Consider the following 18,762-nt stretch of genomic DNA (forward strand, 5'->3'; position numbering starts at 1 on the left):
GAGAAAAGGGTACAATTGATTACAGTACACATTGGAGAAAGAAGGCAGCTGTGTGTGTGGGAGAGAAATGAGTCAACAATACTTCACTTTGGAAAAGGGCAATAGCTGTGTTTGGTAGGAAGGAAAGGGAAAACTGTACTTTATTTAAACATATATGCGTGGAGGGAGAGTAAGTTTTATCTCAGACTGAAAAGGAAAGTGAATATTGGATCACTTGTGAGAAAAAAGTGCATTTAGTAACCTTGCTAAGTATTGAAAGGAAAAAGCAGTATTTAGCAGAAAAGGACAGCCACATGAGAAGAAAGTGAATGATGATCATAAGCAAAGAGCAGAGTACAAATATACCAATACATCTTATAAGGAAAGGATTAGGTTCTAACTCTTTATGGAAAGGAAAGGCAACAAGTTTTAGAAACCTTTATCAAATGATAAGATTTGACCTATACCAAGCAACTGAAGAAAGAAGAAAAACTTTAGTAGAAGCTTGAATAAAAAAAAAAAAAAAAGAGTCGAGTATGTATATTTGAACATGTATAGAAACTGCTAAACTGTATGAATATTGCATAAAGATCGTGTCATTCACCGCACTCAGGCGCCCTACTCTGGAGGCGCGGAGTGAAGCACAGAAGAGGTGAAAGACGTGGAAGAGGAGGTGGGAGAAAGGAGCGAAAGGAAAAAAAGAGAAATCAAAGCAAGAGGGATAAATGGATGTAAATTGTAGTGAAAGGTTAGAGTGAATAGTGAGCCTGAGTGTGAAAGTACCAGCAGAGGAAGGAAGGAAGGAGCCTCGTGCTGCTATTTAAAGAACACCTGAAATGAGGGACTCGAGTGCTGAGTATTTATAAGATCAGCAGCGTGCATCTAGAACATCCCCACCGCCGCCCATTATAAAGTAGTATGGTAGTGCAGTTCATATATAGAACGGCCTTATATAACTGTACCTTACATATATCTGTTTGTATATAGAACAAGGAGTGGTGTACCGGTAATACATATAGTAATACATTGCAATTTTGTATAAATTGTATCTCCTGGATCAAAAGCACTACATAAGGTCAGAAGGTTAACTATTAGCCAATAAACGCTATGGAAAGATGAAAAGACACGGGTGCAATGAGGAGAATGACCCGTGTAAGGATCATTATAATAACAATGTCCTCTAATCATAATAATAATGAGAAAAATTGTGACTAAAACGACACAGGAATTATATACATTAGTTACTTGGCAAATATTCTAATAAACTTTCACTGCTAATTATTGATAAAAGAATGTACGGGAATGATAGAAAAACCAAGATATATATGAATCTTAACCATAGCAATTAAAACCAAGTAATAGTCTTGATAAAAACACAACAAACTCATAGACAAGACACGTAACAACCAGATGGCTAAAATAACCCAGCTGAGAGGAGAACAATAGAGAAAAAGAAAGGTAACTATGAAAATAGGAACCCAGGGGAATACACAGGAGATACCAACACCAAACCACAGTGATATTAATTCATAACACCTATGAAAACAATAAAACACCAGTGTCCTTGGGTAAATATCAATATTGCGCCATATGAGAGTAGTGACATGGAGGAAGAGGAGGAGGAGGCGCAAGGTGATGCTCAGTTGTCCGCTCCATGCTGGTCTGTGCTGCTGTCACACTCACCCCTTGTAGAGTTTCCCTTTATTTTTAAACCCTAGCGGCGCCTGAGGGACTTCAAACGAGGTGAGTGAGAGTAACACATGTCCGGTGAGAGGTGAGGGCAGTTGGAAGAGTGGGAGAGGCGGATGAGAGGAGTTAAGAGAGGGAAATATGCCGGTTGGTCCTCACCCATACCCAGTTTCTCTTTTTGGCGGTCACATTACGTGTCATTTTATCCACTCCCGAGACTCCTGCGCTCACTCCACGCCTCTCCCAGCTGTTGGAGGGAGTGGTTTCAGCGTGGCTAGGGAGATGGAGGGAAAGTGAGAGGCGTAGATACTGAGAATGATGATGTGGAAATAACAATGTCCGTCTTCACACCTACAATACTTCATGTGTCCAGCCGGGCGAGGCAGCAGCAGGTCTACTCCCTCCTGCCACTCACCTCGCGCATGATTCAGCTGACAGGAGTGTGTGGGAGTGTCACTTGTAATATTAGTGCATGTATGACCGATATTACCTGTGTTACGTACGTGTTCGTGGCCCCTATGTTCTTTACACCGTCAATGGCCCGTGTTTCGTGTGCCCAGCTGGTTCCAGGATGTGTACACGTGTCCCATCAGGTGTATAGTATCACTGTATCACCTTATCGTGTTGTTTCTCCCGTAGTGACAAAGGAAAGTGGGAATCCCTGGATCTTGCCACCATCTTTACATTTTGCAATGGACAATAAGGCAAGAGAGAGTTAGAGCATACTGGTCTGACATTACTTCTTGCTAGTATTTTGACTAGGCTAGAACACCAGGGACTGATATAAAGGAGAGAGGCACAGGAGCCATCTCTCTCTCTCTCTCTCTCTCTCTCTCTCTCTCTCTCTCTCTCTCTCTCTCTCTCTCTCTCTCTCTCTCTCTCTCTCTCTCTCTCTCGAGGTAGAAAGAACAGGAAAGTGGTAATTATGTGTAACTGTCTTGGTTGTGGTGGAATATCAAAGGTGGAAGAGGAGTGGTGTGGCTGAAAAGTCTGTGTGTGTGTGTGTGTGTGTGTGAGTGGTTCTTGGTTCACCTGAGTACTTACCTGTGGAATGGGACAGGTGTTTTTGTGCATGAGGTATTTGATTAGAGGTGTTGTTATTATTATCATTATTATTATTACTAGGGTGGTGACAATGAGTTTGACCTGTATACTGTACCTTTGAAGTGCTACAGACTGATCACCACTGCCTTAATTTTTCTGTCACCTTTCTGTCAGTGTTACCTTTTATTTCCCCAGCAGTACAATAGCTAACTTTACCCTTCATTCTCCATTATTAACCCCTTCAGTGCCATAATACATTTTCATATTCATTCTTGTTACTGTATGGTGATTTTATACAGCTGCAGAATCTTATGTGGGGGATTAGAATAGTGAAGACTGTGGCCGTTAATCTTCTGATCTCCATAGACCCTTCTTAATATCAGTAAAATGGTATAATTGTGCAAAGATCTTAAGATGAAAAATGCATCCCAGTATTGAAAGGGTTAAAAGATGATAATAGCACATGTTTCTGGCCCATTGTTATAAGACCTGCTGCCATTGTTGTGAGAATCAGCCAGGAGGTAGTAAACAGTGAAGTGTGCCAGCTTGGATGAGGCAGAAGCAACACACACACACACACACACTGCAACACCATAACAAACCTTATTTCCACCACCACCACCATGCTGTACTGTAGGCATTTGGTGGCTACTGTCAGGACCAAGAACCCTGAGAGGAAGGAAGAGGAGGGAAAGATAACCAGTAGAGTGAGAAGAAAGTCCCTCTAAACACATCATTGTTATATTCTTTTTTTATGTAAGAGAGGAGGACTGGCAAAAAGCAACCAAAATATATATTAAAAAAAAAAGGGCCCACTCAGTCACCAGTCTCCTTATAGAGCCTGTAGAATTAGTCAAAGGACAGGAACAAATGTCTTCAAACCTCATTCACAGTGTAATGTTTCTAGCTGTGTTGAGTGAGGTGTGTGGTGGATGCTGTCAAGACTTAGACTGTAGGAGGAATAGAGTAAAAGAGAGAAGGGAAAGAAAACCCATAGAAGTCCCTCTGTATTGTCATAGTAATTCCTTAATGTTTTCAGGTGGATACTATTAAGACTCAGATTGTAGAAGAGACAGAGTAAAGGAGAGAAGGCCATAGAAGTCCCTCTGTATTGTCTTAGTAATTCCTTAATGTTTTCAGGTGTATACTGTCAGTACTAAGACCAAGGGGTACTTAAAAGGAGGGAGGGAGAGAGGAAGGGAATAAGAACCCATAGAATGTACAGAAGTCCCTTTGAACATAGTAATAAAATTTGTGGGGGACTTTGGAAGAGGAATTTTGTTTAGAGGTGGGTGTGACTGAACTGCCTGTTGCTTAGCTGTCTGATATGAGCTCTTGTTTAATTCCTTGAGTAGTATGATGCATTTCCATATTCATTCTGCTTATTATTGGGTAGTTTTATACAGCTTTAGAAACTTATATGGAGAATTAAAATAGTGAAGACTGTGGCCATTATCTTCTGACCTCCATAGATTTTTCCTAATGTCAATAAAATGGTCTAATTGTACACAAGTCTCAAAGTAATTAATGTGTCCCAGTACTGAAGCAGTTAATTAATGCAAGTGTGAATCCTAAAGCAGGTTGGCTCCATTCAAGAGAGAGAGAGAGAGAGAGAGAGAGGGGTCTGTATTTTTAAACTCTTTTCTTTCTCATCACTGCTAATTTCTAAGGTTTCAGTTAAAGATACTCATGTTTTTAAGGTATTTTTATGGTTCTGATGATAGATTAGCAAGATTTTTAGTTTATTGAAAGGAGAAACCATCTTGAAAACCCAGCTAGTTGTCTCTGGGGCCTTGGAAAATTGTCATAGTGAGAGGGGAAAGTGTTTCTGAATATGAGAGAGAGAGAGAGAGAGAGAGAGAGAGAGAGAGAGAGAGAGAAAAAAAATGTTGTCAGGTGTGAGGAAGCAACAGCTGAGGTCAGTGGGTGAATGCAACAAGTAGTAACTGTCCACACACAGGAAGAAGAATCACCCATTCAGCAAATACATAATTATTCTGTTTTCAAGGACACCTATTCTCTCTCTCTCTCTCTCTCTCTCTCTCTCTCTCTCTCTCTCTCTCTCTCTCTCTCCTCTCCCCTCTCCTCTCCTCTCCTCTCCTCTCTCTCAAGATGTGAGGAGTGTGAGGCAGAGGAGGGAAGCCTAACCTTGCAGTACCAGGGAGGAATCTGTACCTCAGTTTTTTTTTTTTTCTCCCTCTTATCCCTCATCAAGACTAGTATTTATATAAAGTGTATCCCAACCATCACACAATCATCCAATAACACAAAGGTGATTATTATGTATTTGTATGTCAGTCAATATTTTAATGGAAAATTTTTTTACACATTTTCTCTCCAGTCATGTTTATTTATTTATTTTTTTTTTCTATTGGTGTGAGGAGGTTGGGGCAGCAGTGTGGTGGTGGTGGTGGTGGTGGTGGTAAGTATATAGCTAATCAGAGCAGAGCAACCCACACTTGTAAGATCCCTTCAGTCATAAAAAAAATACTATATTGACTATGATAGGAGTGTGGTAGGATAGTCAGGCTTGGAGGGAAGGTGGAGGAAACATTGAGGAAGGTCTGTAGTGAAGGAGAGATGTGGAAGGAAATATGGAGGAAAAAAATAGGAGTTCATGGAGGGAAAAAATATTTGCTTCTGTTAAACTATCTTAAAAAGTACTATTTTGAGAAAGTTGGGATAGCAGTGAAGTGTGGTGTGGTGTTAGTGCAGCAGGGTGTGTGGTGGTGGTGGTTTGGAGCACCTCTCACTGTCACATGATGGATGGTGGGAGATGGGAGGCTGAGAAACCCCCATGATAAGATTGAGGAATAGATAATCTGGTTGTGTGTTGTGGTGTGGGTTGCTTGGCTGCTCAGTTAGTCATTTGGTTCATTGTAGAGGTCAGGGTTGGCTTGCTTCATGAGGATGGTTTTAATATTCTTTTTATAACTCATCAGCCAAGGAATAAATTAGAATGAAAGAATAGAATATAGCTTTTCAGTATGTCTATATAAAAAATGAGCATCAAAATGATTTAGTAGGTTGACATTTATTTATATGTGATGATATGCAGACATGTTTTATTCATGGATGCAGATATGAAATAGTTGAAATTTAGGTTAATAAAATGCTGTGGTGATGGTGGTGGTGGTGGTGGTGGTGGTGTTATATGAACAGCCAAATCATTAATTGGTTGTAGGAAGGATGCCAGTAATGTTTCAGCCATTGTTATTATTAAATGCAAAGTGGCAACAGGGCTTGGGCTTTATTTTTCTGCTTATACAATGAGGTTTCCAGTTACCTTGGCTGAGCAGAACACTCACTCCACTGGTGAGGGAATACAAGCATGCAGGAGTTGTGTGCCTCACATGGCAGAGGAATAGTGGTAGTTTCACACCAAGACTTGAGAAGCACTTGGAGATTGGCAATCCATGGAGCTGGTGTCACCGTATTCATGACATTTCCCTTATAAAGCATTGCCAGTGTGCTCAAGGACAAAGCAAGGGTTATGATGGAGTGCAGAACACAGAGTCAGTGTGTGGCTGTATGGCTTAGTATTGCAGGAGTGACACAAGTAAAAGGAGTGTGGGCCATAGTGGGTGGCAGACTGGCAGTGTTGTGGAATGTGCCAGCTGTGCACACGTAGAGGCTTGTGTTATTGTTGGCTGTGTGAGAAGTGCTGATAGTTCTCTTTAGTTGTGAAAGCAGATGCTGTCTGCTCTGTTGGTCTTTAGTTGAGAGTGGTGGTGTGTGGTGCATTTAGTGTGTGTACCGTGCATGGTTAGCACACGGTGAAAGGGATGCTCTGTCACCACCAGTTTAATGTAGTCAAGACCATTAAGCTTCTCAATGATTAGTGCTGATTAGCTGCTTCACTACATGACATGTCTTCATATTTATTCTGGTTACTATGGAACAATTTTGTACAACTTCAAAAACTCATATGGGTATTGAAATAGTGAAGACTGGACCACTAATCTTCTGACCTCCATAAACCTTTCCTAATGTAAATAAAATTGTCTAATCGCACCCAAAACTCATGGTAAAAATGCATCGCAGTACTGAAGGGGTTAAGCATCTATCAAGCATTCTTCCCCTGCAGGATTTTATTGTCTTTTTATTATTCTGAAGGTTGAGTGATTGAATTAGTGTTGTGTTTGCTGTATTACAACAAGTGTTTGTCTTCCTCCCTTAATAGGTTGAGTGCCAGGAGGGCAGTGCAAGGACAGCGTCATGGCATCGCAGGGGTACAGCGCAGACGAGTCCAGTGCGGACCGCAATGTGGAGATCTGGAAAATCAAAAAACTTATCAAGAGCTTGGAGATGGCCAGAGGGTGAGGCTGCTGTGTGTTGTGTTGTGTTGTGATGTGTTGTGCAGCTTGGTAGATAGCCAGAGGGTGAGGCTGCTGTGTGTTGTGTTATGTTGTGCAGCTTGGTAGATAGCCAGAAGGGGAGGCTGCTGTGTGTTGAGTTGTTATGTTGCACAGCTTGGAGATGGCTGGAGGGTGAGGCTGCTGTGTCTTGTGTTGTGTTATGTTGTGCAGTGCAGCTCCACCAAGGATGACCAGTCTGTTTATATCTCACAAGGACGCTTGCTTACCTGCTTGCATGTAAAACAGGAGGCTTGTGAAGTTTAGATAACTTTCAAGGGTAATTTGATGGAAGGATCTGAGATCAAAGGTTTTTTACAAGATTGCTGATTAATAAAATGTTATTAAGGGAATAAATACTAGATATAATTTTTAAAAGATCAATTCAGTATTTTATTTAAGATATCTGATGAGCATTTAAGTAGTTTTGAAAGCTCAATATTTCTTGAACTTTACAACGATATTACAGTAATTAGGCATAAGAGCTGAAGGCTATGTGCTACCTTGATGCATGGGACTGTTGACTGAGTGAGTATTGTACATCCTCCTTTCCCTCCACACCCTCCCTAACCTAACCTTTCCCTTCACCCTCTCCTCCCCAACCCTTCATTTGACACAACCTGTTCCATGTGTCATGATGAAGAAAGTAAGCAAACTTGTCTCCCCAGGAACGGCACCTCCATGATCTCCCTCATCATCCCTCCAAAGGACCAGATTGCGAGAGTCAGCAAGATGTTGGCTGATGAGTTTGGCACAGCTTCCAACATCAAGTCCCGAGTCAACAGACTGTCCGTCTTGTCAGCCATCACTTCTGTACAGCAGAGACTCAAACTCTACACTAAAGGTGGGCACACACGCCACCAATCATGTCCATTGCTGAATCATTGTTTTCTGTATTACACTTCTTATCTTGTCAGTCTCTTAAAAAGGCTGTTTGGGTTGTTTTTTGTAGTTTACATTCTTTTTAAACCTTAATAAAAACCAATCTCTTAGTTTGGTGAGCAAGAATGAATATATGTCCACTGCTGACTCATATAGTTTTCTTTATTGCACTTTTTTATTCTTGTCAGTCTCATAAAAAGGCTGTTTGTGTAATTCATTATAGTTTACATTCTTTTGTAACCCTAATAAAGACCAGTCTCTTAGTTTGGTGAGCAAGAATAGATATTGATACTTAGTTTGTCATTGGTTTAGCATTTTCCTGACACCTTGTTGCATTTTAGTTCCGCCCAATGGCTTGGTGATCTACTGTGGTACCATCGTCACTGAGGAGGGCAAGGAGAAGAAAGTTAACATTGATTTTGAACCTTTCAAACCAATCAACACATCTCTCTACTTGTGTGACAATAAGGTTTGTTCTTTCCTTTCATTTTTGCTCAATTTTGTTTGAACACCCTAGCAGATGTTCTTCATTTTGCAGTTAGTGTTGATAAATGTTCTCAAGAAGCACATAGAAATATCAGAAATTTGAAACTTTCACTCTCAAAACTGACCTTAAGATATGTTGGTGTGTGTGTGTGTGTGTGTGTGTGTGTGTGTGTGTGTGTGTGTGTGTGTGTGAGTGATCTTATGAAAAGTCTATAGAACTGTATGCTCACTCTTCCCTGCTTTTCCCTCAGTTCCACACGGAGGCACTCTCGGCACTGCTGGCAGACGACAACAAATTTGGCTTTATTGTAATGGATGGTAATGGGGCGCTGTTCGGCACGCTCCAAGGAAACACGCGAGAGGTCCTACACAAGTTTAATGTTGATTTACCCAAGAAACACGGTGAGTGACCACAATGATGCCTCTGACTGGGAACATGTCTTCTTGGTATATCTTCTTCATACGACCTTATATTCCTAGTGTGTAGCAAAAGGGGTCAGCCACTCAAGTTAACTTCTTCCATCTGTTTTTATTCATTATGTCCTCCTCTTGTAGTTGAAGTTTGAATGTCACACTTCAGCATGTCTTTCCATCTCATTCCCTGTCTACCCACACTCCTCTCTGTAACTGGTATTAGCATTGCCTTCTTCACTGGTTCTTCCTCATCTCTCCTTTTCACATGTCCAAAATATTTTAACCTTGTCTCTCTTGCCTTCTCTTATGTTACACCTCACACATTCTTCTTACATCTTCACTTCCTCTCTTTTTCAGCAGTGAGATACCAGCTGTCTTCTTGGTCTATGCTCTGTGTCTATTTTGCTCTCTGTCAATCTGCTAAGAAGTTTGTTGAGCTTAGTGTGACTGGGTTGTGGTCTTCTTGCAGGTCGTGGTGGTCAGTCTGCCCTTCGATTTGCCCGTTTGCGTATGGAGAAGCGCCACAACTATGTCAGAAAGGTGAGAGGAGGAGAATGGCTAAATAGTAATGCGGATGTTGGTAATGAAGAGATTATATTCTAGAGTGAAGTTTATATATGGATCAGTGAGTATGTTAGAAGTGTATGTATTTTGAGTTGCTATGAATGAGTGATGTAGTTTTTTATTCACAAGCTTTTTATAATGTTTTGAAGCTAGGCTGACACCCACCTCCAATCCTTCTAGAAGTCAATACTAGATTATCAGTTTTATACATATAGAATAGGTGTTCATTCCATAACATCAGAAGATAGTATAGCTACATCCATTCTTAGGTGGTAATGGTTACATGCAAGGATGAATAAGGAATGTGGAAATATTAGAATCTGGTATGCAATAGCTATAAAAATTACTAGATCACTTTAATGAGTATATTACATTTGTCCCTTTTGTTGTGTTGCTTATGTAGAAATAAGAAATAATGATGACTACTGGAATTTGTGTTGTGCTTAATCTCTTCAGTACCAGGACGAGTTTTCATATTCATTCTGGTTACTGTTTGGTGATTTTATACAGCTTCAGAAACATATGTTGGGTTTACAATATTAAAGACTGGCCATTAATCTTTTGACCTCCATAGATGTTTCCTAATGCAAATTGAATAATCTAATTATACCCCAAAATCAAGGTAAAAATACATCTCAGTATTGAAGGGGTTAATGAAGTGGAGATGTCAAAGCATGTGTTCAGCTTCAAGTAGTGTAAGGACAACATTTTCATGGGTGTCTGTGTTTCCAGGTTGCAGAGACGGCAGTGCAGCTCTTTATCTCCAATGACAAGCCTAACATTGCGGGATTGGTCTTAGCGGGTTCAGCCGACTTCAAGACTGAGCTCTCCCAGTCAGACATGTTTGACCCGGTGAGTTGCCAGTGGCCCTCTTACACTAAAGAAAATAAAAGATTAAATTAAATAAAAACAGCTCATGCCTAAAGAGTGTCCTTCAATGTTTTCTCTCCATCTCTTTCCTATGTTGATACTTTTAACCCCTTGTCTGCTGTTTGGTACAATTTTCCTTGATAACTATTCAATGTGAGACATCTTTACTTGTTCTACAGATACCTCTAATCTTTAAATGGTGTAGAAATTGCCAAATCAATTCTCTTTTGTCCCATTGTTTCCCGTTGATGCTTAAAAAGATGTCATGCATTGCTTCTGATGGCGTTAATTGTTTTTTTTTATCATAGTAAAAAGGTTAGGGCATTAGTGATTCAAGGGATTGCTGGAGTGGAAAGAGGTGTGTTAGTAATACCCGGACTTTCTGATGTCAAGAGTTAGAAAAAAAAAAAAAAAATTGCTTCTCCCAAAGTAAACTTCTTGAGTTCTTGTGTAGCCTGATGATGATTCTGATTTTGACAAGGTTGGATGATCTAAGGTTTTGTATTGTTCTGTATATATTTATTGTCATGGTACAATGGACTATTTCAGAGATTACAAGGCAAAGTTATAAAGCTGGTTGATGTGTCTTATGGTGGAGAGAATGGCTTCAATCAGGCCATTGAATTAGCAGCGGAGTCCCTAGCCAATGTCAAGTTTATTCAGGAGAAGAAGCTCATTGGTAAGTACTTGAGCTTTCCTGTCACTGTGTGCTAAGTGATATTTGTTATTTATTTTGGAATTATTCGTTCATTATTGAGTAGTGGCTGTTCAAAAAAGTTACCCTAGTTATTATACTGCCTTCCTGCAAAATTCTCAGGATCATTAATCAGGATAAAACAAGAAATTTTATATACAAGCTTGAAGAAATAATTTATATTCACGAAAAGATATGAAGGAATTGGTTTTCAAATATAGTGGTAGATGAATGGAAAGGATTCATTAGTCAGGTTGTTAGTGGTGAATCATTAGGAATCTTGAAAAGAAGACAGACAAATTAGTTGATGAGGATGAGACATTAGAATAGGTAGATATGTTTCATAAATGGGCTACCATGTGTAGGCCTGGTGGCTTCTACAGTTTGAAGTAATTGTCAGTATGTTGCTTGGTTCCATTGAGCATGGTGGTGATGTGCAATGTGTGTTTCAGCCAAGTACTTTGAGGAGATCAGTCAAGACACGGGGAAGTATTGCTTTGGTGTGGTGGACACGCTCAAGGCTCTGGAGTGTGGAGCCGTGGAGATCCTCATCTGCTGGGAAAACCTGGATCTTGTCAGGTGAGGTCATACAACACCTTAACTTCAATGGGACCCTGCTAACCATCTGGAAGGCAAGGCTGTGAGCTCAGGCAGAGATGTATTTTTGAAAGGTCTGAAGACCTTTTCAGGAACACAATAACAAAGTACATGTGGAGACTTTCAACATGTGTGGTGAATGAACATTGTCTTAATTGTAAAATGATCTTGGTTTTTGAAGGAAAGAAATTGATAATTGCCTCAGTTCCATCTTCTCTGTTCATGTTGCTTTGATAGTAAAAATGTCAGTAAAAGTAAAAGCTATTGCAACACATGCTTAATTAAAGAAGTCTTAAGTATTGTGGCAAAACTTTATGAAAAGCATATCTGACTGTGTTGCTGCAACAGATACGTGCTCAAGAACCACCAGTCGGGAGAGGAGACCATCCTGCACCTGACGCCTGAGCAAGAGAAGGACAAGACCCACTTCACTGACAAGACTGTAAGTATTTCCAGTGAAATGTGTTGTGTCATGGAGGAAGGAGTGAAAATTTGATAGCTTCTCTGTGCATACAACTAATTAAGAAGAATGACATGTAAAATATGGAAGAGACGAAGTGTGTGTGTGTGTGTGTGTGTGTGTGTGTGTGTGTGTAATTCATCTCAGTCGCCTGCTGGTCACCCAGCCAGTCTTCCCCATTATGGAGTGAGCTCAGAGCTCATAGACCAATCTTCGGATAGGACTGAGACCACAACACACTCCACACACTGGGAAAGCGAGGCCACAACCCCTCGAGTTACATCCCATACCTATTTACTGCTAGGTGAACAGGGGCCACACATTAAGAGGCTTGCCCATTTGCCTCGCCGCCTTTGGGACTCGAACTGGCCCCTCTCAATTGTGAGTCAAGCGTGCTAACCACTACACTACACGGTGTGTGTGTGTGTGTGTGTGTGTGTGTGTGTGTGTGTGTGTGTGTGTGTGTGTGTGTGTGATGGCAGTACATGTATTAAAGTGATGGTTGTGTCAGTGAAAATCTGGAATAATCATAATGACATGGAGTAAAGATGCAAAAGAAGCAAAGCCTTTTCTATTATATCAATATATCGTCTCTTCCACTCACAATATTTTGTTTAGAGACACTGAGAACAATTTTCTTTTCCAGACTGGAGTTGAGCTGGAGCTTGTGGACTCAATGCCTTTACTAGAGTGGCTGGCGAATAATTACAAGAGTTTTGGTGCCACCTTGGAGATCATCACTGACCGCTCACAGGAAGGTTCCCAATACGTCCGAGGATTTGGAGGCATTGGAGGTGTGTACTGAAGGATTCAGAATATGTATTTGCACTGCTCTTAGATTTGACTTCTATGATTGGATACAGGAATGCTTGAATGTTTCATGCTGTTTGTCTTAGGGGAAAATGAGATGAAAACTGATTATGTTGGTGATCCGATCCTCACGAGTCGCTCTCCTTGCAGGCATCTTGCGCTATAAGGTGGATCTACAGCAGTTAGCAGATCTAGAGGAAGACTTCAACGACATTGACTTAGACGACTACATGTAAATATTTCCTGTCTGGACGCTGCGCCCGGCAGTCAAGGAACACCACCACCCGGGCGGGCGAGGAACACCCTGCCTGCACGACCCCTGCCGCTGTGCTGGGGCGCCGCCCCCTGGGTGCTGTATAGATCTGGTGTTTCCTTGTTGAGATGCAAATTGCTCCCGAACCACTGGAGTAGTGTGGTTCTTCATTGTTGCCTGACAATCAGGCTTTTTCTGTTCTATAATATAAATTTTGAGTATTATTACCAGCATCTAATCCTGGGTAACATTTTTACAAGGTGGCATATTGTGTGGGTGCTTGGGAGACTGCATATAGGTAGAGGGGAGGGATGTCAGGGAAGGGAGGGGTCATGGCGGCAGGACAGAGCTTGAAAGCTTCAGTAGAAACTTGTTGTCCGTGTCTGAAGTCAGGTTAGCTCTGCTTGTCTTGCAGCCGCCTCCTGTGGTGCCTCACAAGGCACGGGAGGCGGCTCTTAATCATGGTTACAAGCAAGTTGTGAAGACCATATTATGGTTGTTTGACATACATGTATGGCTTGAGACTCGCTTCACTTTTATGTGCTGTGGATGTAAAATTTTTTCAATGATTAACTACAATTATAGGGATATGGGGTTAACTATAGCATTGTCAAAATTACATAGGAAAGTTAGGTTTTAATTGAAGCTATTTTAATTCAACCACAATTATTTAAGCTCAAAAGTTAAAGAGTTTAAATTTTTTGATATATCTATATCTATATCTATATATATATATATATATATATATATATATATATATATATATATATATATATATATATATATATATATATATATATATATATATCATGAGAGTACCTGCATTTTGTATTAACTTCTCAGCTCAGCACCTGTGGGAATCAGGTGCTGAGTGGTGGCCATGGCAGGGCTGGTGGCTGCTCCTTACTGGCCTGCAGAAAGACAACACCAGCCCAGAACTGTTAATGCTGTAGTGATCCTTCACCTCAGAACAAGAAAAAAATTAACAACAAGCATTTTCCCATGTATTTCAAGCAACCTGATTCAGATTTAATATTTTTTATATATCTTGCAAAAAGACCACACTTGTAAAAGTACTGGAGTCTGCCCCATGACCCGACAGAGTTGATGCGATAGACATAGCGACGAGTTTGTACATCTGATAATCCAGGCATATTTCTTCTTTTGACACTGTGATGAACCCTGTTGTTCCATTGTTTGCTTCAGTTAGGTGTTACTCGTAGATGGTCGTGGTCAGTCGTTTCTGCAGAGGTGGTCACACGTAGCATCAGGCATTTCCCAAATACTCGAGGCCGGAGGAAAGCGTAGCCGTGCAATTCAAAGGTGTAGAGGACGTTGGGAGCCAGAGGGAAAGGGCTCATGGTATGATGCGAGCCCAGTCCCACCTGATTGTGTAACTACGTACTGTATCGTAAAGCCTGCTGGTGTGCAGGACTGTCCTACATCTGCATACACACTTTTTTTATGGTCAAGAGAGTCACACAGGCTATGAATTTCAAGTTGTGCTTATGGAAAGCTGATGGTGGGAGACTCTGGTGTGCCAGCAGAGGCTGCCTTGTGGATGGTCTGCAGACAGTGTTTGTTGCTTGATTCAGGATCACAGAGTTGCCTGCCCTGTTTGATATACTATAAGCCCCTAGTGTGGTTCATTTTTGCCAAACTGTAGCATCTTATCTGTGCCTTATTGGGTATTTTTGTGTTCCTGTTCTTATGGACAGGGTATATAAGTATTTGTGCAAGGAAATGATAGAGTAGTAGGAAGCATCATTGGCTCTTGTCTTGATAACGCAGTGTCAGCACATTACCTCAGTTTGCACATTACTTAGGTGAAGCCTCCCAGAACAGTTTTGAGTTGGGGCATCGCCAGGACCAGCAGGCATACTGTGGACCCCCCGAGGGGAGAGAATTACTGTTTATCCTCCTCATGACCTAAAGGAACGAGTCCACAGTGCCTTTGCTAACAACTTAACTTGGGATCTTGCTTACAATCTTTTAGTTACAGAAGGCTTGCCTGAAATTTTTTGTTTCTGGAGATAGAAAAATTGAAGGCAACCCAAAGAATGGTATGTATGGGTTATTGGATGAAAACTGTAATAAGTTCTTGCTGAATTCATTCTATCACAAGCTGTTCTCTGCCAACTCTGATCAGAATTTATGAAGCTAAAGTTTGTTTTAATAAATTTCATGAAAATGGTGAATGAAAATCCAGATATTACATGTTTGCACTTTGTGAATCAGCCTTGACTCCTAGTGATTAATTGTCCTTCAAGGCAAACGTTATCCATCCATATATAAAGAAAATTCCCACATATGGCTACATGAAATTGTTGGTGTAGGGCTTGTGCAACACTCCGTTAACCCATCAGCTTCATCATTACCTGTTTCTGTAGGATGGTTTTAACATTTTGTCAAAGTTCATTGACTCTTGAGACTTAACAGTGTAAGTGATCTGGAAATCAATGAAGTCCCCCAGCCCAAACAGCCGCCAGTGTATTATTGTTTTTCTCTAGGGTTCTCGACACCTGTATGGATTGGCTATTAAAACACTTAAGGGAAAATAGAACCTGGTTTCATATCACAAAAAGCTGAAGATCTGAATGCCATTTGACACTGAAATAACATTGTTTACTGCAATGTAGACAATCGGTGCCTATGACAGGACGAACATTTGATGTCGATACTTGCGTCACCTTGAATGTGTTGGAGATAAACTGCAGTACAGAATGATCCCTCAAATACACAGAAAAGCCTGCACCTTTTCCTGGTGGTTGTGTGTGTATGTGTGTGTGTGTGTGTGAGAGAGATAGAGAGAGGGAGAGAGAGCCATAGACTAGACACTAACAAGAGCAATGCAAAGGGTTAAATAGCATGTGAATGGGTGTGTGGCCTGTTTCTTTTGGCAAATCACTTATTCCTTATAACTTAATCTATTGCTAATGAAGACCCACTCTGCCTTGATGGAAGTGGGTCAGTGATGCGGGTTGGAGCATTGTGCGTCAGTCAGGGAAGTGAGCAAGGTGGTGTGTTTATGGCACTGGGAGTTAGGGTTCCTTGGTGTTGGCAGTTCCCTTATGTTACCTTACTAACTGCCTGGGTTGAGGTGGTGATGGTTGCCCCTTGAGCTCCTCATTGCCTGCCCCACATAAAGGAAATATGTTTTTTTTGGTATACTCATAATGTTGTTGCACCATTTTGGGAGATGAAATGTGTGAAAAGTCTGCTAGGGTTCCAAAGCACTCAAAAGAAGTTGGATTTGTGATGCATTGTTATGATGTCATTTGTGTAGTGTTCAGCTGGTAAATCGTACATACTGCTATATATGGATATATATTTTGAAACGACAGGTGAGTTATGGAACAGACATAATACTCTTTACTTAAAGTGCATATTATATCTTACACATATACTACAAAGTGTATTTTTTTCATTGTAAAAACTGGATACCCATTATGTGGGTAGACTACTACTACTACTACTACTATTACTACTACTACTACTACTACTACTACTGCTGCTGCTGCTACTGCTGCTGCTGCTGCTGCTGTGAATGACAATTATTTTGTTAAAGAGTTGGTTGCTCATTTATTGCCTCATAATACATGCATAAAATATTCTAATTTTTACCTCAGTTATTGTTTTGTTACAGTATGACTGGGAGAATCTTTATCTAATTTAAGTAGTCCTTTCCTATGATGAATTGTGAGACCCTGTGACTTCAAGTAATGTTTTCTTTAAAGTTTTATCAACATGTTTACAATTCAGCCACAAACTTTTTTTTCTCCCCTTGTGATTGCAATGTTATTCCATCGACTGAACTGCTACAGGGCACACCTCAGCACACACACTCAGCATCACCTCCACACTCCACTGACTTGCTGATCTCTTGCACCTCCACTGCCTCCCCAATACTGACCAGCCACGGTGACATTCACAGCTTTTCCTATCCTGCTTCCCTTGTTCATTGCAGGTTTTATTATTATTATTATTATTATTATTATTATTATTATTATTATTATTATTATTATTATTATTATTATTATTACTACTACTACTACTATTACTATTATTACTACTACTACTACTACTACTACTACTACTACTACTACTACTACTACTACTACTACTACTTTATTTATATTCATTTATTTTATTTTTTGATTGATTTGTATATAAGATTCTGAGTCTGTTTCTGCTTCCTTCACTCACTGCAAATTTATATTTTATGCACATGATTTTTGTGTTGGTCTTTGTTAACTTTCTATAGCTTCCCCATGCTATAGGATTGAAATGGCAATGATGTTTAAAAAGACAGAGAGAGAGTGAGTTTGAAACCCCTAGTTATTGAAATGATATTCTTGTATCTTCAAATTATTTAGCTAATACGAGTCCTAACCGTTAATGTGACATACCGAAAGTGTTGGCTTGATGCTTAAGACTTGCTCTGCACCACACTTCCATTTTTAAAAGGCTCGAGTTGGTTAAATGAATTGTTAGATGTTTTTTTTTTTTTTTTTTTTTTAGCGTTAAGAAAAATTTTGTATTATCAATAGGAGAAACGCTCTTGAGTACCCCGCTTCATAGATCATTCAAGCCTGTCATTCAGCCTCATAGCATACTAGCAACTGCAAATATTCTGAGTCTGAATTATATCCTGGCATACAATTGAAAGTGTGCTCTTGTTAATCAAATCCAATGTTTTGGCTTTTTGCGTACAGTAAAAGACAACACCATGAATCAGTATTAAACAATGATTATGATAAGCATTGCTTGATACATGTAGGCTACTGTATTAACCTACATAAGTCGAGGTTCATCCACTGCTACTCTGATGATACCACCTACATCTTTCCACGTCCTTCCAGAGATGTCCAACTCTTCAGGAAAGCCGTAGAGTGCCTGACTTTTGATCTTTCTAAGATTTCTGATTGAGGCAGAGAAAACTTAGTTTTCAATGCCTCAAAAACTCAATTTCTTCATCTATCAACTCGACACAACCTTCCAGACAACTATCCCCTCTTCAATGACACTCAACTGTCTCCCTCTTCCACACTGAATATCCTCGGTCTATCCTTTACTCATAATCTTAACTGGAAAATTCACATTTCATCTTGCTAAAACAGGTTATATGAAGTTAGGCATTCTGTGGCGTCTCCGCCAGTTTTTCTCTCTCCAACTGCTAACTCTGTATACGGGCCGTATCCGTCCTTGTATGGAGTACTCTTCGCATATTTGGGGGCGTTCCAGTCATACAGCTTGATCAAATAGGGTGGAATCAAAAGCTTTTAGTCTCTTTCTCACCGCCGAAATGTTGCATCTCTTTCTTTTATCGCTATTTTCATGCTAACTGCTCTACTGATCTTGTTAACTGCATGCCTCCCCTCCTCCTGCGGCCTCGTACAAGGCTTTCTTCTTCTCTCATCCCTATTCTGTCCAACCCTCTAATACAAGAGTTAACCAATACTCTCAGTCATTTATACCTTTCACTGATAAACTCTAGAACTCCCTACCTGCTTCTTCCTACGACTTAGCTTCTTTTAAGGGAGGAGTCGCGCCATTTGTCCCTTGCTTTTGGTTGACTCTTGACCTCTTAGGGAACCTGCAGTTTCAGTGGGCTTTTTTATTCTTTATATTTCTAACATTGTTATCTTTGGCAGCGTTCCCTCTT

The 18,762-nt window shown here is 40.4% G+C and overlaps 1 protein-coding gene across 2 annotated transcripts; it reads left to right on the forward strand.

The window, feature by feature from the left end:
- Positions 1-1,570: 1,570 nt before the first annotated feature.
- On the forward strand, positions 1,571-15,657 carry LOC123514355 (eukaryotic peptide chain release factor subunit 1). 2 transcript variants are annotated; one of them, XM_045272223.1, is made up of 12 exons: positions 1,571-1,722; positions 6,896-7,031; positions 7,736-7,911; positions 8,291-8,418; positions 8,687-8,837; positions 9,319-9,389; positions 10,146-10,265; positions 10,833-10,962; positions 11,430-11,556; positions 11,923-12,016; positions 12,681-12,828; positions 12,995-15,657. In XM_045272223.1, the coding sequence occupies exons 2-12, from the start codon at positions 6,931-6,933 to the stop codon at positions 13,078-13,080; spliced, it is 1,332 nt and encodes a 443-aa protein (XP_045128158.1). In that variant the 5' UTR covers positions 1,571-1,722; positions 6,896-6,930; the 3' UTR covers positions 13,081-15,657. The 2 variants fall into 2 exon arrangements, with proteins under 2 accessions (XP_045128158.1, XP_045128159.1); XM_045272224.1 differs by lacking the exon at positions 1,571-1,722 and adding an exon at positions 6,050-6,601.
- The last annotated feature ends 3,105 nt before the right edge of the window (positions 15,658-18,762 follow it).

This window comes from Portunus trituberculatus, chromosome 37, assembly GCF_017591435.1.
Source record: "Portunus trituberculatus isolate SZX2019 chromosome 37, ASM1759143v1, whole genome shotgun sequence".
NCBI classification, from domain to species: domain Eukaryota; kingdom Metazoa; phylum Arthropoda; class Malacostraca; order Decapoda; family Portunidae; genus Portunus; species Portunus trituberculatus.